Consider the following 20,429-nt stretch of genomic DNA (forward strand, 5'->3'; position numbering starts at 1 on the left):
CTGGCCTTTACGGGTCCGGCCAGGTTCCGGAGATTCCAAGGGAGCATTGGTACGGATGGCTCTTGGTAGTATAGTTTATGAAACTGGAGCCAGCACTCAAAGTTCTTATTCACTGCAGCCTCTTTGCTTAAATTAGGACTTGCTTGTATTTGAGACAACTTGAATGCTCAGTTGACATACCCTATTGTAGATATTGAGCTGGGTCCAGACTCCTTATTGATGGCTTGGATTCAAGAGCAAAGTTCTCTTTACATTCTGAATTGCCAGCTATCAAAGACATGTGTATTGGTCCATTTCTCTTACTTGCGGTCATGGGACTGCAGTGCCCGCACATGGGGTGGGAAGTACTGGAAAATGGATGAGTAAAGCTGCTCATTCTGTCTCCTCTTCCTTTCAACAAACTAGGGTAGGTGTTTTCACTTTCAGATAGCTGATGCTTCTGTCACTGGTTCAGTACTTTATTTGAACAACTTGTGGCCTTGAGTAGAGGCAAGGTATTTAAAGTTTTGGGGAGCATGGCTCATCTTACACTCTTGTTTAAATAGTTAAACCTGATTGCTAGATAAAACCCCCTCTGAAGAAATGAAGAAGCTGGTTGACAGGCTTCCTAGTGGAGAGGTGTAGTCTCCTTGTTACTCTCCAATATTAATTCAGCACTGATGGAATGAATATCGGACAGCCAGCTTTCTAGTTTCTCCAGTAACTGAGGCTGGTTATGCCTTTGTGCCTGGGTAGTATAATACGTGCAACACAGAGGAAAAGAGGACAATCTCCTGAGCAGAAATCAAAATTATCTTCTTCAGTACTGTAAGATCCCATCTGGGTTCAGCTGTGGGGAGGTGATGGAAGCTGCATCTGCGAGCTTGCAAAAACAATGTTAATCAGTGTTTTGTTGGTGAGAGCTTTTCTGTGTTTGGTGGCTTGCAGGTCCCAGGCTTAGTGGTCCCTGTCCTCGGACTAGCTTGGGCATGGTAGAGTCCAATAGGAGAAGCAGCAGTAGCCAGCTGCTGCTTCTCCCTGAATTTGCAGGAAATGGATTTACTGTCTTTGTACAGGTTTCAGAGTAGCAGCCGTCCGTGTTAGTCTGTATCCACAAGAAGAAAAGGAGGACTTGTGGCACCAATTTATTTGAGCATAAGCTTTCGTGAGCTACAGCTCACTTCATCGGATAAGCTCAAATAAATTGGTTAGCCTCTAAGGTTCCACAAGTCCTCCTTTTCTTTGTACAGGAGCACAGCAGCCAAACAATAGTTTGTGCTTGCAGGGCCATGTGGTGAATCACATGACCTTGTGCTGTTTTCTGCCGGGGTCCTTACCCATCTGTTCTCTCGGCTCTTTCTGGGTTATCAGGCACAGATCCAAGTCCTCACAGGCAGCCAGCCTCATAGCCAGAGATTATGAGCACTAACCTTCCTGGCAGGGGCGGTGTAGCTTTGCTTTTATGCAGATTAGCCATGTGCTTCTCACTTCAAGGTTCCACAGGAAAAGACATTTCCTGTGCTTGGTTCTTAATGGGCGGTTCCCAGCTCACTGTACAGGGACCAGAGGGTTGGGGCCTGTGAAGTGAAAGCATGCATGGAAGAGGGATTACAGTACACTGCCCCCCCCTTTCCCATTCCACCTCTGCTGCTACGTCACCACAACACAACCACACGCTCTCTCATACTGTTGGTGTCATTCATTCAGTGCCAAGATTGCTTTAAAAAATTCCCTTGGCCCCAGTTCAAACAGGAGTACAGCTGGGATGTGTTAGATTTTAGGCAGTCTGCCCTCAATTTGAGATGAGTTATAAATAGCAGTGCCGACTTCCTTAACTACCACTCTTGGAGGTAAAATGCAGGTTAATTACTGTGGGAATCAATTAGGGCTTCTCTGGGTTAAACAGCCAGGAATGCTTTTTATTATTATTTTTTTCTGATTCCCCTCCCTCCTCCATATTCCTCCCCTTCCCTCCCCCCAAACATGGACAGCAAACATGGTCAGAAATAAATTCAGATCCAAGGTGAAAGGTTTGTAATTCCAGGAAATTGTTTCTGGTTTATCCCAGCACTGGCCAATATCTGAGTGAAGCCAATTCAAGTGCTGCAAATTAGACTCAGTGAGAAACTCTTCCCCCTTTTCTCTCCGTGCCCCCACCCTTCCCTACCAAACAATTAGATATGTAATAGACTGTCATAAAAGTGACAGGAATACATGTTTGCCTGGCTGTGGAGACTGTTCTTTGCTCTGTAGCCTCCGCTTTCACAGTAAGACACTCTTTACATATTTTTCATGTTGGTCTCATAAATGAATCAACGCCACTTACCCCTTTAGAAAGGTATGGGATCGTCCTTTATTATGTCTTGTTTTCTGGCAGAAGTATGTGGTGTGCTTTTTTTTTTTTTTTTTAAAAAAAAACACTTTCACCTGCTTTGAAGCTGTAGAAAAGTTTTCCCTGTTCACTTCTACTTGTGTGTATTAAAGTATCACTCTTGACCAGCACATGCTGTTCTGTTACCCCGCTTAGAATAATCTCTGTTACCCTGTTTAGGATAATCTTTACATTTGTAAAGTTGTTCTCACCATTGTAGCAAAGCCAGAATAGTGTGTGTAGGGTAACTGTACCTTCTGTCTCTTGCACTTTCCATTATATAGCCTGACTTGGGGGTTTGTAGAGCTTGGCAGTAAGTTCTCTCTGGGCTGAAACTTGGTGTTACAAGCCTTTGGCCTAGAGCAAGTTTTTTTTGTTTTAATTTTTTTTGAAAGACCAGGTTTGATCTTTAGAATACAAGCTGACCATAGAAGAACAGAGTTGGAAGGGACCTCAGGAGGTATCTAGTCCAACCCCCTGCTCAAAGCAGGACCAATCCCAACTAAATCATCCCAGCCAGGGCTTTGTCAAACTGAGCCTTAAAAACCTCTAAGGACGGACATTCCACCACCTCCTAGGTGACCCATTCCAGTGCTTCACCACCCTCCTAGTGAAATAGGTTTTTCTTAATATCCAACCTAGACCTCCCCCACTGCAACTTGAGACCATTACTCCTTGTTCTGTCATTTGTCACCACTGAGAACAGCCGAGCTCCATCCTCTTTGGATCATGCACTTATTTTTGCATACAGTGGAGTAGAGTAACTTTGGTTTTTGAAAATTTGGCTGATGACAGGACTAAAAGTTTGGTTGTATAACACTCTCTCAAAGTACCAAAGCTTGACACAGATTTTTGAGATCGCTTCTAGTTTCTCTTTTGGTGGCTCTTCGAGTGATGGTCCCTCTGTGTCAATGGACACAATTATGAACTGTTTCAGCTCCAGCACATGGCGCACATGCGTACCTGCATGTGGAATCCAGATAGGGACCATACATCTTGAAGAACCTCTAGTTACAGTAAGTAATCTTCTCTTTCTGTGAATGCAGGAGGGTGTAAGAAAAGGGTCTGGACTTCACTGATCAAGAAGCAGTAAAACTTTTCTCTCAGTTATGTCTCAGTGGCAGGGCCTTTGCTTTTGACATGTAATCATAGTAATCTACTCCTGTGGCTTCCTGTCAAAAGGATTTCCCATGTGTCAGTCCAGAGAAGACTCTTCAGCCTTCTGCAGTCAGGGTTTGGTATTTCCTTATTTATCCTGAGGTGTTCTTGCAAGTGAACAGGCATTCCTTCCTCTTGGCTTTTCCATCTCTTATAACGTTAGTGTGCAAGGGGATCTATAGCTCACCACCCTCCAACTGCTCTCACCAGCTTCTGGATTGATAGGCCCATCACTGCATTTCAATCTTGGCTGTTCCTTTCTTGAAGCACATGGGTTAAACTGCATAAAGGGATTCAAGTAGAATTCCTGATGGTGTATATATTTTTTTTTTCCTCTTAAACCAGAGCAAGTCTGTTAAGGCTAGGGCAGTTAAAGCCCTATCCATGAAGTGTGTGTGTGTAATGAGAGATTTGGAAGGAAGGGGCCACATGCTATATCGCTGCTGATGCATGCTGCAGCCCTGGTGGAGACAAGTTAGCCTGCTTGGATTACAAGCATCAGAGATGTGTATTAAGTTTTTTTTTACCCCTTTCCTTAGGGATGCAGTTTACACTTCTGTCATGTACAGACTTTGATTTAAAGGGCCTCAGTTTAGAACGGTGTGTTAATTGTCAAACTTGCTTTTCATTTCTGGTAGTGCCTGTAGTATGCTAGTTGCTCTCAATATAGAGAGACAGACCTAGAGAATCTCCATCTAAAGATGCGTGCTGTGGCCAAGGTGGTGATGTGACTGCAGTTCGGAACTGCAAAGTACTATATTTTAAAGGCTAAATATAAACCCATTACTCTTAAAGTTTATCAGGAGCAGTCCTGTGGGCGTCCTGGCAGAAGTGACTCTTAAAAAGGGATTTCAAAAGTGGCATTAGCCTTGCAGGTGATCAAAGGCAGAGAGATCTGTGCATAGGGGCTAGTCTATGCTAGAAGTGCTGCAGCGGTGCAGCTGGTGAAGACGCTCTGTGCTGATGAGAGAGCTTTCCTGTCGGCATAATAAAGCCACCTCCCCGAGAAGTGGTAGCCAGGTCAGCAGGAGTAGCTCTTCCGCCAACACAGCGCTGTCCACACAGTCAGTTCACTGTAACTTATGTCACTCGGGTGTGTCTTAGTCACACCCTGAGCGACATAAGTTATATCAACACAGGGCTTGTCTACTTGACAGCTTAGGAGGCAGCATATGGTGGTGGCTGGGTGTTTAAAACACTGATATTTATGTGAGGGGCTGGCATCATTGGTGGGGTGGGGTGTAGGAAGGGATGGCGATAAGTAGGGAAGGGTGAGTTACACAGGACTCAAAAAACGGTGACCAGGGCCTGAGCTTGATCAGGTGGAAGCAGATGAGGATGGGGGAACTGAGAGGATTCAAAGATGGACTGACTCTGGTCAAAATTACAGGCAAGGGAAACTATCTTGGTGTTAGCCTCTTCCTACAATGTGTGCCACGAGTGCACATGTACTTGGATAACATTTTTTTTTATTATTTTTATTTTTTTATTTTTTTTAAAGTCTTAGTTCTAAAACTCCATCCTTTCCCTGGGCATGGCTCTAAAAGCTAATGAGGGCATTTTATATTGTTGTGTTCCAAAAATTACGCAAGAAACATGTAAAACACATTAAAAAGTGGAAATGCAACTTTACACATGCATTGGCGTGTACACATGTAGCACCACACTCTGAAATAAATGTCTGGATTAATGCAACCGTGTGGCTAAATTTAAATGCATAAAAGGCCAAATTAACTGCATGTAGAGGTATGCAAGAAACTATCAGTGCCAGGAGGTTGCTGTGGGAGCCCTAGCCTTTTGACTTCTGTACGTTTTTAAATTTTCAGCTGTAGCATTGTATTAACACAGCTTTTTGCATTGAATTTAATTATTCGTGGTGTACTTGCTGCTTAAACCACACCCTGCTGTGGGAAAAGACCCTTCCACTGCTCTTTAGTCCCCCAGTTGGATATATCAACTGACTTCCCTTTCCCCTAATGACCCTTCTCTCTCCTTCCTTTCTCCAGGCCTCAGAGGAGATGGCAGAGTGTAAAAAGATTCCTCACAGCTGGGGATTAGTGCTGTGGGGAGTATCTGTAGGCCCTGTGTGCTTGCTTCTCCTCCAGAGAGCGATGCTGTATTTTATAGTATGACTGCAGTTTTGTGGTTTTATGGGAGTAAGGATTGTATACGCCAATGTGATGTACATTCAGCTTGTATACATCTCATTACTTTCTTCACAGCCATCAAGCCCAATGGATCAGATGGGGAAAATGAGACCTCAGCCATATGGAGGAAGTAACCCATACACACAGCAGCAGGCACCTCAGTCGGGGCCACAGCAAGGGCATGGATATCCAGGACAGCCCTATGGGCCGCAGACTCCCCAGAGATATCCCATGGGAATGCAAGGCAGGACACAGAGTGCAATGGGCAGCATCCCGTATGCTCAGCAGGTAGAGCAAAAAATAAAACGCCTCTCACGCTTCACCACAACCCATTCTTCTCTGACGAGCAGATGAGTGAACTCTTTTAAATATGGCGTATGAATGTGTGTGCTAACGGGGTCAGCCTTAAACAAAGTCAGCTGTGTACCACTCTCCGTTACTGAGGTGAAAATAGTATTTGTTGTTTAGGCTGCGTTGTGTTGTGGTTGGACTTAAACAGATGAATCCTTATGTGAAGGACAAGGATCTGTGGTGGTCTTGCTTTCCAGAGAGGTGACCATAAATCTTCAGTATCACAAGTGTAATGGGGGCGGGGGCGGAAGGGGAAGCAGTTAGTGGATTAAAACAGCATCTACACAAATCTGTAAACCGGAGCAGAGAGATAACTACTCCTCGGAGTAACAGAAATGTCAGGTTGGGGTGGCTCACTGCTTCGTACAGTCGTCGTCTCCTCCTGATCTCTCGCAGAATGCAAAAGGCTGCCTTTGCATCGAGACTTCACTCTTTGGTGATTTACTTACATTTGAGGATGGACTAATAGACATCACAACAAAGTCCTTATGGGTCCATATTAAAGATCTGTTCTTGCCAGAGGGAATCTGGCACAGCACTGGCTTCCCTGTTTCCTCAGCGGCATACTCCTCTAGACAGCAGCGTTTCCATGACCTGTCCAGTTAATTGCCCAGCACAGCTGCCTGGGAGTCATGGCTGCAGGAACTCAGATTCCACAAACCACTAGAACGTATCTGAATCAGTTTCTAACTTGCATGATTCTACTCTTCTTTTGTAGATTCCTCCTTATGGACAGCAGGGCCCAAGTGCATATGGACAGCAGAGCCAGACTCCATATTACAACCAGCAAAGTCCTCATCCCCAGCAACAGCAGCCTCCATACTCTCAGCAGCCACCGTCCCAGACCTCTCACTCCCAGCCTTCTTATCAACAGCCGCAGACTCCGTCTCAGCCGCCGCAGACTCCGTACCCCCAGCCGCAGTCCCAGCCGCCGCATCAGCAGTCCCCGTCCCCGTATCCCCAGCAGCAGCCCGCGGCCCAGCAACATCAGCAGAGTCAGCCTCCATACTCCCAGGCACAGTCGCCCTACCAGCAGCAGCAACCACCTCAGCAAACCGCCTCCTCTGCTCTTTCTCAGCAGTCGTCTTCATACCCTCAGTCACAACCTCAGCCGCAGCAGCAGCCTGCCTACTCCCAGCAACGCTTCCCGCCTCCACAGGTAGGACCTCTGCTGCTCGCTATCTCCTTCTGGGGGTAACTACGGGAGTTTGCAGAGTTTAGTTCTCTGTGCATTTTAAAACCAGTGCACGCCTGCTTACCTATGATTAAACTAATACATGTATTGCCCTCTTAGCTTGGCATAGATCTGTATCTCCTCCGGCTGTGATGTAGAAATGAGATGGCTGAAGGCACAGAGGTGGGCTGCTATGCAGAGAAAGTCACCAAGGCTGTAGGGTTCAGAAACTACTGTTTGTACTTAGTGAATGCTGTTAATTGGCAATACCAGTCTAAAGGACGGTTCACTTGAATGGCTTTCAAACTGTGGTCCATGGAATGTCTCCAGGTGGTCCACAGAGCTGCAGTGCTTATCATAGTGATGACACACTTTTGGTCTTCCTGCTGCTTTTGTAGCGCAGTGCAAGACTCCCAAGACATTGGGAGCCTTTTTTTTTTTTTTTATCACTGAAAGTAACAAGCTATCTGCACCCTGAGTGGCTACTTTGTTGCTTGGGTGAGGCTTTTCCATGTAAACTTAGTCAGTGTACAGATGGGCCCCAAATTTGGGGGAGGAAGCAAATGAAGAATAGATACAAAGTGACCTGGAGAGGTCAGAGTAGCAGGGAATATAGAGGGCTCTACACTTGTGGGGAAGTGAAATGCCCAGCACAAATATGAAATGGAGTTTTTAATCAAAGAGCAAGGCCTGTTACGTTAAAGGTAAAATTATCTTCATCTGCCTTAATGTTCTAATACTTAAGCATGGAGTTGTCTGAAAACCTTTGAAATTCACAATTTTTGTGAGGAAGATCAAAAATCTTGGCAGAACTTCTCAGAAAACTGTTCTGTTTTTGGAGCAGCTCTATTAATATGTGTAATTAATTGCCATAGTTTCCAGAGGAAAGGTTTAGAAGTTAGGAAGAGAAAGTGCCTACAAGAGATCTTGGTTCTTAAACTGTCTGTATTGTGAAAAATAGAGCAATAGCTGGAAAATTACTATCTTTTTTAGATTCCTAGTGCTGAAATTACTTCTAGTACGGACACTTGGCCTAGCTGTCCATCAGCAGCCTTGATCCTGTGTGGAGGCAGGGGATGCTAACTTAGTTCCTCTGTTTTGTCTCCCTCCTTGTTTTGGGCAAATGCTCTCGAGTGGTACATGAACTGTTGCCTTCTTGTTGCTGGAATGCTCCAAGACTGAATGCTGTGGAGTCCATATTTCACTTCTGTGTTTTCTTTGTGTTTCAGGAGTTATCTCAAGACTCATTTGGGTCCCAGGCATCCTCTGCCCCCTCAATGGCTTCCAGTAAAGGACAAGAAGATATGAACTTGAATCTTCAATCAAGGCCCTCCAGCCTGCCGGTGAGTGGTGAGGCTGTCTGTAAGTGACTGGTGTGAGGAAAGAAGCTCACCAGGATCACTAGTACTGACTGGTAGTGTTCCAGATGGAAGCAGGTATAGATGCTGCCTATGCTTCTTGCTTTTAGTCAATAGCTTCTGATTTCCCCCTGGAGATTAGATATAACTTCCAAAAGTAATGAAGCTGAGGGTAAACTTTTTTTAACCTTGGAAGCCCTGGCCTAAATATTTGACTGGCACTCTGGGATGCTTATGTTTCTTGCTGAAGAGAACTGATCACTAGGGCAGCCTCTGGTTTTGTCCCTTTTAAAATATAGGGGTGCAGTGGCTGGCTTGTTTGGTTTTTTGGTTATGTTTTGTTTTTGTATTCCAGTTTAACCCAGTATTACATGTATGTTAATAGTCTAGTAGAATTGTAGCCACTACCTATGTGTCAGTGGATTATTATGTTGCTGATTTGTACACCTTGGGTCCAACATGACTGAACAGATTGTGAATAAGACAGGTTACTCAGACCTGGAGTTAGCTCCTTTCACTGCAGCCAGGACAGTAGTTTCCTCTTAACTCCAAATCTGCTTGTTTTGTGGGTTTTTTTTAAACATTTGAACTATTATATAATTTGTAAACTTACCAGATTTTTGGGGACAACATTCTGGATGCTTGTTGAGCGAGATGCGTCTCTTATCTTGGTTTTAAACTTCCTAGAATGTAGCAATTTAGTGGGGAGGGTTGATACATTTCTCCTTTAAAGGTCTGGAATGGGCTGACCAAGCAGATCCATGCCTATGGCTCAAAAGAAGAGTTTGAGCTGTTGAACTCAGTTTGATTTCACTGAAGAATTATTTTCGACTTATAATCAGATAGAAGTTCTTTTCCTTTAGCATCTAGGATAAAGCTCCTTCCTAGACTGCAGTTGGATTGGTCAAAGGAGAATGAGTTGTGTGCATAGCAGAAGTTATTCTTGCTTTCAACAGTAGCATCCAGTTTTTTGGTCTGTGGTGAGCCCTTCTAAACAGTTCCATGGATCATGGGGGCAAGTTATGTCATCAAAATGCAGATCAGACTCTTAAGTTTGATAACAAAATGGGTTAATTTTATTTTGGTGTTGGCTACTTTTGGACCCTGATTCCAAAGATTAATTTTGTTCTGAGGAGTTGAGAATCTTTAAACAGCATGTTTTTTTCCACTCCAAGTCCTTCTTTATGACCCATCTTCTGTCTTGCAATGTAGGGAAAGTGTAGCTATTGAAGAAATCACTCTGAATCTGAGCAGTGGAGTGTCATGATTAGTAGCACTGTTGATGCTGTCTCCATGAATCCTTCCAATCAGCTCCATCTGACTCAGAATATAGGGGTGAATTGTTCTCTTTAGCAGAAGTGGCTCCTGCTCAGAGCCAAGTGGGAGTTTGTTTTTGTGGTGTTATGGATAAATGTGGTCTCTCCTTGAGCCCTCTTCAAATTCACCTTCAAAGTGGCTCTATTATGGAATAGCGGAATTGGAAATGTGGGAGTTCTGTCGTGTTTAGAAGCTTGAATTTTAACATATCCATCAGTGTCTGACGTGTACTTAAGCTTCCCATGTGAGAAATCTCTTCTAGACCTCTGTAGCATATGGAACTCAATCCAGTGTTGCTGTTAGTGTTGCGTTAGGTGTTCGCTCTGTGTAAGACCCAGTGTTCTATTTTAACCAAACATTTTTACAGCCTTTCAGTCTCTGACTTTCAAGGATTAGATAGTGAAATCAAAGGCCATCAGTCAGTCTGTCAATGGCTTCCTAGAGCCTGGTACCCATCCTTTTTTTTTTTTTTTAAATTTGTGTGTATGTATATAGGTCTCTGTGTGTGTGTGTGTGTGTGTGTCTGGGGTATGTATGTATATAAATAAATTTGTAGATGTGCAGGATTTAAAAAACAAACAAAAAAACTACCTCCATTTTTGTTTCCCAGAATTCCATCTCCTGTTAATATGAAGGGAATTGTTAACTCTAGCTTTAAGGTGAACACTCTTGTCTACTTACTGTCTGATGCACATCCAGTTTTGTCTCAAAGAACTTCTGTATCTGTAAAAAGGGAATGTTTGCGGGTGTTAATATTATCTACCCATTTTTGTTCCAATAGGCAACTTTTCCCTTGGCTTCTGTACTGGGAGGTCTGGCGGCAGAATAGCTTGATATGGAGTCCTTGTTAAGGATTTTTTTCTGTTAAAGTGTAAATGTACGCTTTTCATTCTTCTCCCCGTGTCCCTCAAAGTTGGATGGTCAATTAGGAATTTTGGATTCCCTCATAATAGAGTAACTTTCCCAAGCAGCCGTATAAGTGCCTTATAGAACCATAGGTAGTACTGTGGCCTTTCACGTTTGAAAGTTTTAGGTGCTTCCCTACGATCAATAAGCCCTGCAGAGTAGCCGCTATTGTGCACCTTGGTAACTGGCAACCTGTGAAATGCAGCTTCTTAATTACTGACCTGTAGAGCAGCTCTGGCTAAAGTGAATACTGCTGTTTTCTAGGCCTCTCTGCTTAGGAGGTTAAATATATTTAAAGGCTTTTTTTCTTAATTGCATAAGGGCCAGAGTTTTCATATGTCTCCATCAGACTTAGTGCCTGTGTTGAAACTTTAGGCAGTGAAGGGGGAAACACTTTAAAAAATAAGAAAAAAAGGAAGTCAGTCTCCGAGGTACTTAACCATAAGTCTAATAGGAATGTCCAGGCTATGTGGCACTTCTTGCCAGTCTAGTCAAGATCTCTCTGAGGAATGTGTAGCTGGTCTCTGGTGGTGGTGGTCTAGGAATCTGTTCAGTAACTTTAGAGAACTAATCTTTGTATCATTCTCTGATGTATGTTTCTTTCACTGCTGTGAGAATCTGAAATAGAGGAATGTTGCAAGAGTTTGAAATTCATTTCACAGACTTATCTAATGCTTTGTTTGCTCATCTGTAGATTGCAAAAAATGTCTGGCCTTCCACTTTGGTTCACAAGTTATTGGGCTTTTATAGGGTAAGTCCTTCTTTCTGGTCTCTCTCCCCCTTTCTGAAGAGTAGACTTGAAAAGCATGTGAGTAAATATACTGCGGCTACCCAGTGACACAGATGTCTTTAAAGCAGTGGCAGATCCAGGTAGGTGCCTGGCAAAGGCAATTTTCCCTACAATAGTCTGGGTGAAGAATTTTTCTGAAGAATTCTTTGATTCCTAGGGAGTCTCCATCAGCAATTCACTTAACTAAACTTAGATAACTCTTTTGTGTATGGGAGGGACAGTGTGTAGTCTTAGTGTCTAGAGGTAATAAATGGCGTAATCATTAGTATAAATTTCTTCCTCCTAGGGGATCCTAAACCTCTGATCATCAGCAAGAGACTCTCTCTGGCAAGTAGCAGCCAGTTTGTTTGGTGTTCAGCTTCTTGAGACCTTGACTCTTGCAGAATCGGAGTACCATATCTCCAGCTATTAATTACAATAGCTGCTCTCTGGTTTGGGAGGAGTTGGCTTTCAGCAGTGTTTAGGTGAAATCAGAGAGCTCTCTTCTGTGCTAAGCGTGGATCCTTTCTTCTGTTCCCTTCCTCTTGTCTAATCTTGAGTTATAGACCTCCTCAGTAGGACTGGAGGGGGAAATGGCAGGTCAGTGTCCCAAAAAATACTAATTTTCCCTTACGTGAGACGTTAATCCCATGCAGAGTTTATTGCACAACCTTCACAAACCTAGTGGCAGTGTGTTCTCCTAAAGCATACTTCATAAATAAGAGTTGCAGTTTACTCTAAGGGTTAGAAACATGGTTGAAAGTGCGGGGATGTGAAAGGTCTAAAAGCTGCTTCATTCATCTCTTCTCCTTTGCCTTCCCTTGATTTCCACCCCTTCCTCTTAATTAGCCTCTTCCTTGATTGGTGTTCTCAATATCTATGTAGTATGGTGGTAGGTTTAATGTTTCTGCTTCATCTGAAATATGACTGAGCATCATTATCCAAAGGGCTGTGTGTTAAAGTCTAGGCTAGGAATTTTTTTTGCAGAAGGTCCTGAATTCTTAAATCAGTGTCGTCTTCTTCTTTTTTTTTTTTTTTTTTTTGTTAGTCTGTTTCCTCCTCCTTTGTCTCAAGTTGGTTTTCTTGCTTACCGACACTTGATTTTAGGCAGTTCTCTTGGAACCCGAGAGAATTATGTGGTTAGAAGATGTAGAAACGAAGGCGTTCCTGTGTCAGAAGAATGGATATGTTGGTGGCCTGGTAGGGAACTCGGAGACACTTTACTTGTAGTTTTGTAGGAGGCATAAGAATATGGAATTAGGATGTAGGGCCAGATCCTCAGCGGGTGCTGCTCCATTGATAAAGCTATGCTGATTTTTTATTACTCTAGTTGACAGTCTAGCCTGTATCGTCCACCAGTAATGACTAATGTTTGCATTTATTCTTTTGCTAGACTGCATTTTGTCTCTCGCCTTGTTCCAATAAGTGCACGCTGCGCTCTAATCCTTGTAGCCCTAAATTGCTGCTAGGTTTTCTGTGCCAATAGAAACTTGCTCCTATTTAAACTTGGCTTTTTCTTGTTTCTGCAAACCAGCCCTGTACTTGTCCATGAGGGCAGGAGAGCTGAATGTTGTGGTTAACCTGGTGAAGCCAAACAAGTTTGGTGGTGGTTTCAGGTTGGTTTGCTGAAGGGACTCCGACTTTCTTCCTTTTATGAGGAACCGTGGTAATATTTCAGGTTGGGCATAAAGTATTGCACCCCATAAACAGGTATAGGGTGGCTTCCCTGTCAAAATGAAAATGGTGGAAAACTAATCTTCAGGTAGGAACGCATTTTGATCGCCTCTTCAGTTTGTGAAGGTGAGATAATCTTCACCCAAGCAGAAATGTTGACATAAAATTGAGGGGGAAAACTTCAGAGCAACCGTGAGCGCTGGTGCCAGTCTGCAATTTCAGCATCTGATGAGCTGTTTGACTTTACTGTAAAAGGTGACTTCTGGTCGTGGCAGCTCTGCCCTAAGAGGAATAAATAGGGTATCGAGTCACCAGGGTTGAGAGTTCACGGCTTGGTTTTGAGTGCAGGAGGAGGGGAACTACAAGTATACAATAGGTTTAAATAATTTACTGGAGTCCTGGTTCAGGACTGGCTCGGAAGAGCTTTTGTAAAAACTAAGCGCAACTGTGCGCTGCAGCCGTCCCTGGCTTACTGGTTGTCCTGAAGGACCTTAATGAGAGCTCCTAAAAGCACTGAGACCTAATCTGGAGAACATCAAGGGACAATTGTCAACATACCTAGTAATTTATTACTTTTCCAAGTGCAGAGCCCTAGCTGTGGTATTGGGACACTCTGGCTTAGATTTCAGGGTATTTTAAAGCTGATCTTCTTTGATCCTGCAGTTTAGTAGCTGCATATACTGATCACTCACTTGCCATTGGATGTTTGGGGTAAAAGGTCTTTCACCTTTTTGAGGACAAATGAGAATTCAAAAACCAAATCTCACTTTTCACCTTTGCTATGGCTTCGTACTTTTGCAGTCTCGATCATTTTCGTTCAAACTGGATAATAGTTTTGGGGAAGGGGTGAAAAGCGGCCCTGCTCTCCTGTTGTATGTGGTGTGGCAGTCTGGGAATTATTTGGCTCTTCTCTACCTCCTTGCTACCCCAAATACTTAGCATCCGTTTATTTCTTGGCATCTGGGGCGTGTCAGGAAGTGCTGGTGGGATTAACAAAATTTACCATTATTTCCACTTTGCAGTCTGTTTCTTTCTCTCTTCTCCCTCCCCCTTTTTATATTTATAAGTACTGAAAGGTAGAATAATTTGTGAGTTCAGTCAGCTGTGTCTGTGAGTAAAATGTCGTCATCTTCTGCACGATCCCCCTGACTGGAAATAATCAGAACTGCAAACTAAATTATGGCTAAAAGCTGACTTGAGGAAGTTGCTGCTGGGGGAAAAAAGCCACAAATATCTTTATTTGAATGTTAGGTGCTGAAGACCAAGTGCAGAGCCAGACTGGTAACTTGGAGGAAGAAATAGATATTCAGAGTTTAAATCTAATAGTGAACTCAGTCAGCTTCCTTCCCTGTTGAGGCTTCCTGCTGAACATTTTTTGTAAACTTGTTTGTTTCTGGACTTTTGGCTCCTATTTCTGACTACAAGCCATTGAAGAGGACCAGCAATGTATAAATGTCAGAGCCATTTGGCACTTTTATGCTATCGTGACTGGGCACCACAGAAATGTTTAGATGGGAAACACTCCTGTAACTTGTCCCAAAGTGTGCAATTCCTGAAATCCTATGTCTGGTGCTTCACGAAGGTTCCTACAAAGCCTGTTTTGACAATGGGAGTTGAATGAATCCCCCTGTATCAACTTTTGACAAAGTTTCCTCGTTAATTCTTCTAGGATTTTTTTTTTCTCTGCTATGATCTTGTGGCTGGTAACACTTTCGTGCTATTTCTCTGGAGCGCTGAGCTTCTCTGAGCTTTGGGGTTTTTGCGGGGGTTTTGTTTAATAGCTCTTTATGGGCTTGAGAAAGGTGTTGAATGCCACTAGCACCTCTAGTACATAATCTAAAGACAAGGTGGGTGAATATCTTTTACTGGATCAACTTCTGTTGGTGTAAGAGAGACCAAGCTACATGGACCCTTTCCTCATGACTGGGAAAGGTACTCTGATCCAGGAAAGGTACCTTTCCAAGATCTCTTTTGTAGCTCGAAAGCTTGCCTCTCTCACCAACAGGAGTTGGTCCAATAAAAGAGATTACCTCACCCACCTTGTCTCTCTAATATCCTGCGACCGAGTGCTACAGCAGCACTGCATGATCTTTTAGTCACTCTTGTGACCTGCTTTCTGTGTGTGACCTGCTTCTCCAGGTTGCTTTGCTATTTGTCCATGTGGCAATTTCTCTCCTCCCACCCCTCCCTCCAGTTTTGGACTAAGCTAGTCTAACCCGGTGTGTAGAAGGAAATTCCCCACCCCCACTGCTGTATCAGCCATGGCTGTTCTGAACAGCGCTGAACCCTGCGTGTTCGGTTTCTCTCTGCCGGGGTAGCCAATCCGCTTCCACCTTGTAAATCATGCTGCTCTGAGCCACTGATGCAGTTTGCTTTCCCTCTGCTTCGTGCTGGAGCTTGTGCTTGCAGCAGATTTCTCTATGCTCGATCCAGGGCCCGTTTCCTGTTTCTATTCTGGTCGTTGGTGGCTCAGCTCTGCTTCCTGCCTGTATATGTTACACAGATTCCCCTAACTGCTGGAGCCTTTTGTTTTCATAGGAACAATTTCAATTAGCTTGTTTTATATTTGTTAGTTTTCTACCTCCTTTGAGGAATGACAGAGTTTGTCTGGAAAGACAGTCTTGTTTCTTACTCTTTACAATATGCTTTTAAGCCTGGCTACAGTAAATAGGCAGGTCAGTGTTTAATCAGGAAATTGCTGTAGGATGACCCATTCTGATCTTGGATTCCTAACAATAGTGTTCCCCCCCCCCCGCTTCAGTCAGATACAGCCAATGAAAACGCGTGGCCGTTATTTTGCACCCTAGAAGGAGCTCTAGAGTCTAGTCTTTGAAAGATGGCCTGTTTAGTTTGAAAGCTTCTCCAGGGAGGTCTGTTGCAAAGTGAGGAGACCTGTTCCCTTTTGCCACTGGCTCAGTCTGCAGAAGTCTCCCTCTGGCAGTCTGATGTGTTGGGAGGACGAGTCTCGAGTCTCGGCAAAAGACACTAACCTCTCACTGGAGGGTTGAAGAAAGGTGGGAGGGGCAAGGAGAACATGTGCTCATTCTTCTGCTCTCCGCACAGGACGGTTAAGGGATAAATGGAGGTGGGTAACTTTTTGGCTGGTGATTGTACAGGCTTTAGTACCATCTCACCTGAGCTCTCAATTGACAGGCAAGCATCGTCATGTAAATACACCCATGGCATTCAGGACTGACTTCTCCTGGGAACTAATGCATGCAAGTTACAAGCGTCCTGGGAGAAAATTGCCCCCATGTGGTTCTCATGGGAGTGGGTGTATGTGTTGTGTGTAGAGTAGGGTAGGATCAAGGGTCAGCTTCCTTAGCAAACTGTCTGCTCTGCCCCCTTCTGGAGGCACCGGCTGCTTTGCTAGGGCTGTCCACGTCCTTACTGATGTAGGATTTGCAGTGTGACTTCAGACAAACTCCCAGTGAGGAGCAGAGGAGGAGTTGAGTGATTGATTTTTATTATTTTTAATCGGGTCTTTATCCAGGAAGGAAGAAACCTCTTAAAGAGGCTGTTGAGTTTCCTGAAATGGCAAGAAAGACGTCTCTGGTAATTGACTGTTCTGGCAACTTCTGGGGCTAGTAATCGGCAATGGGCAATGCATGGAATAGGCTGGGTTGCCATGGTTATACTCACTTTTTCCCCCCCTTGCCCACGCTCACTCCTGTAAACTGATGGGGAAGGAGAATTTCCTAGATTAAATACCTCAGTTTCCCAGCTGGCCTAGCCCATCCAGATCAACAGCATAATATAGGGATGTGCTGCTGGACTGATTTCTCAGAGCGAAAGTGCCTTCATTGTGAACACACAACTCTGTGCCTTTAGAAAGCCCCAGAAGGGCTGCTACAGAGTTAATTGCATGGAAGTGACAGCCAGCAAGGAAATGGGGACGGTTGTTTCAGTGGCCTGGTTCAGAGGAGGGAAATGCAAGGTATGTCTGGCTTACAAACGTTTGATGCTGGTTTTGTTTTTGTTTTTTTTAAATTCCAAATCCCCTTCCCATCCCCCATGAACTTCCTTACTCAAATCTTACTTTCAGGGGTATTGTGCTGTGCTCGCTCAGTTTTTGGTACAATCCTTCTCAAAATTCAGTGTGTGGGCCTAGAGCCTTGTACATCTCCTACAGTTTTTTGAATTCCTGACTTTGCTGCATTTCTTTGCCTACCCAAACCCATGTGTGGTTGGCATGGTGGTGTAATCACATGCGGAGATGACTAAATGCTTCTGGAGTCTGAACTGAACACATCACAGATGAAGAATGCCTTGCAGATGATGAGGAAGCAGGGCTGGGAACTCATATCCTTAGGGATAGAGCGAAGGGGTTAACTTTCTATATAAGGGCAGAGTCTTGACCTCGGATGAGACACTGCATCTTTTGTAGATAGAGGATGAGGTGCATTTGAAAACAAACAAACCTAAAACACAAGGTTGTGGTCAATCATTTGAGAGTTGTACCACTCTTTTACATTTTCCTTCCCAAGGCCACAAGTTGGACCAGTGTTCTTGACTAAAGTGGTCTAGATATGTCTCCCTCCAGAACATGAAAATGTTGCTGGGAGCATCCTCTAGCAGAAAGATTAGTGGCAAGAGTGACTATTCAAGTAACCACATCCAGGAGTCACCTGTGCTCTTTCCACAGCCTCTTCTGCTCTGACCTGTTTGGGGATCAAAAAGTTTGGCTTGGGAGTTGAGTCCAGGTCCCTTCATTTGTGCTGCCATCCATTTGCTGGGGCAACCTTTGTGATTAAACAGTTAAATAACGAATATTAATCAGAATATAAATCTAATTACCTTGGCAAGCCAGGAAAAGCCAAAATAGGAGCATTTTCCACCACTGCTTTGAACATTTCCCATCTTACATTAATGCTAATTAAATGCTAGAGTGCTTTGTAGAAACTAAGAGGGGTCCTCAAAGGGTTAAATGTAAGCTAGTTTTGCTGTTGTATTTCCCAGGAACTTGCGGAAGAGATCAGCACCCAGCATTCCCCGAGGAGGGAGAGAATGCTGGCCTCCTAGATGGTGGGTTTTTCCGTCAGCGACATCTTGTTCCGTGAATGAATCACGTTATTCCTTCCTCTTACTTTCTACTGCCACTGTAGCTTTGAATTTCTCTTTTTGAGAGGAGGGGGAGAACATGGGGTTTGCTTGGCTGCTCAGTGTTTGGGGGGTGTGTGTGTTTAATTTTATGGGGGGGGAACGTAGAGAAGAAGGGGTGGTGTAGAGCAGAAGCAGTAGAAGGGGTGGTGTAGAGTAGAAGCAGTAGATGTGATTTGAAGCTCCTGCTGAGCAGATCTGTGGGAGTGGAGTATCGACCTCTGAAAAATCAATGGCTGCTGCAGTAGCAGTGCTGGGTGTTTTGCAAGGTCTCCCGTTGCAGGAAAGGAGTAAAGCCAGCAGCACCTTTCTCTCTCTCCCTCCCACTGGATTCTATACCCAATCTCCACCAAAGCAGCCAGACCCACCTAGATTTGCTGAGGAGGATTAGAACAGCACCTTATTTTTGCAATTGAGAAAAAATTTCTTGTGCGACGCTGAGCCCCTCCTCCTGGCAGCCTCCTTTCCAAACGCTCCTTCCCTGCGCTGCAGCTAGAGCCAGCAGCTTCTACTAGTTTGTCTGAAGCCATCCTGGAAGAGTGAGCTTTTCAGAGACGGAAACGGCACAAAGATTTCTCTGCCATATTCTAGTCCCTGTCCTGGAACAGTCGCTTGGCAGCGCTGATACTCTGGAGAAGCTCAGACCTCCTCGTGGAGGAAGAGAAGGAAAAATGGCTTGTCCATAGAACAAAAAAGGAGACTGAATACCGAGGAGTTTCGTTTAGTTACCTTTTTAGCCTTTAGTTTTTCTTCCCTTTTGGGCCGGGGAATGAGTGACACAATTTTAAAGACTGGTTGGATGGAGTAACTGCCACGTGGTGGGACTCAGAGTATTTTATGCATCCTTTAGTTTGCAACCACGATCTTACCGCTCTTTCTTCCCCAAAAGAGGAACCTGGAAACTGTCTAGTTTGTAGGTGCTCTCTCTTGGTCCTTGTTCAAATCAATAGATCTCACTCCCAGTTGAGCTCGCAGTGACACATTTGGGAGGGTGGAAATCTGATTTGTCAGTTCTATTTAAATCTCTCTTCTGGTTGCTGATGGTTAAAACTTTTTTGAAAAGGGATGCAGGGGAAAGGGGGTGGCTATGAACCAGGTGCACTAATATCTGCTCATGGCGCACTGCATAGAACCGGGCGATGGTGGTGCTGATTTCCAAGCATTCCCTGTTTCTCATTATGGGAGGAAGAAAGTCACTTTCCTCCCCAAGGTTGTTACGGTTCCGAAAAAGTGAAGTATTTTTTTCTAGTTTAATGAATGGAAAAAACACATTTTGGGAGCATAACTAATGTAATGGAAGAAAGCAGTTTGGGGTGGAGGGGACATAACCCTGTACTGAAGTGTGCGGCTGTACTTCATTTATTTTGGGGTATTAATTTTGTTAGAAATTTCTGTTTAAAGGTGACTGGAGAATACTGATAAGCACTCCTTCCTAGCATGTGTATACATATAAATAACTCTCGTCTAGTCCCACTTCCCAGAGCTATTGGCTAACTATAAATTTCACTTCTTTAAGATTCCTCCCTCTGCCCCCACCCAAAAAGGATGGTTGTGGGATGGATAGTAACCATCTTTATCAGCAGGAGCTCTCAGTTTAGTCTTGGGGTACGTCTACACTTCAGTTAAAAAATACACAGCATTGAGTCTCTGAGCCCAGGTCATTTGACTTGGGCTCGTGGGGCTAAAAATTGCAGTGTAGGCGTTTTGGGCAGGAGCCTAGGCTCTGGAGCCTGGCGGGGGGGGGTGGGGGGGTGGGTCTCAGAGCCCAGGCTCCAGCCTGAGCCCAAACATCTGCACTGCAATTCTTTAATCCTGCGAGCCCAAGTCAGCTGACCTGGGCCAGCTGCGGTCAGTGTACACTGGGCCTCCAAAAACATTCTAGACTTAGAGCCAAGCCTATGAATATGAGATTTTGCACCCCCTTTCCTCTCCCCCATGTTTTGGCTTAGGAATGATGAGCATCTAGAAGGTGCTTCTGGTGCCATGAAGAATGGCCCATTATCCTCCACACAATAGCCTGTTGTCAGAGAGTGGAGGTAGTTTAATGGCCTGGTCCACTCTGTGACAAGTTTGTATGCTTTTAGGTTAGAATTGGGGTTGCTGGAAATCTGTGTTTTGTGGTTTT

General features: G+C 44.3%; 1 protein-coding gene across 1 annotated transcript in view; it reads left to right on the forward strand.

Moving 5' to 3' along the window:
* Positions 1–20,429, forward strand: part of ARID1A (AT-rich interaction domain 1A) — a 78,663-nt gene that overhangs the window by 21,353 nt on the left and 36,881 nt on the right. Inside the window, exons 2-4 of the mRNA XM_073317971.2 lie at positions 5,731–5,943; positions 6,725–7,165; positions 8,410–8,523. Coding sequence (XP_073174072.1) covers positions 5,731–5,943; positions 6,725–7,165; positions 8,410–8,523 — 768 coding nt within the window. The remainder of the gene's footprint in view (positions 1–5,730; positions 5,944–6,724; positions 7,166–8,409; positions 8,524–20,429) is intronic.

The sequence above is a fragment of the Lepidochelys kempii genome, chromosome 19 (genome assembly GCF_965140285.1).
Source record: "Lepidochelys kempii isolate rLepKem1 chromosome 19, rLepKem1.hap1, whole genome shotgun sequence".
NCBI lineage: Eukaryota > Metazoa > Chordata > Testudines > Cheloniidae > Lepidochelys > Lepidochelys kempii.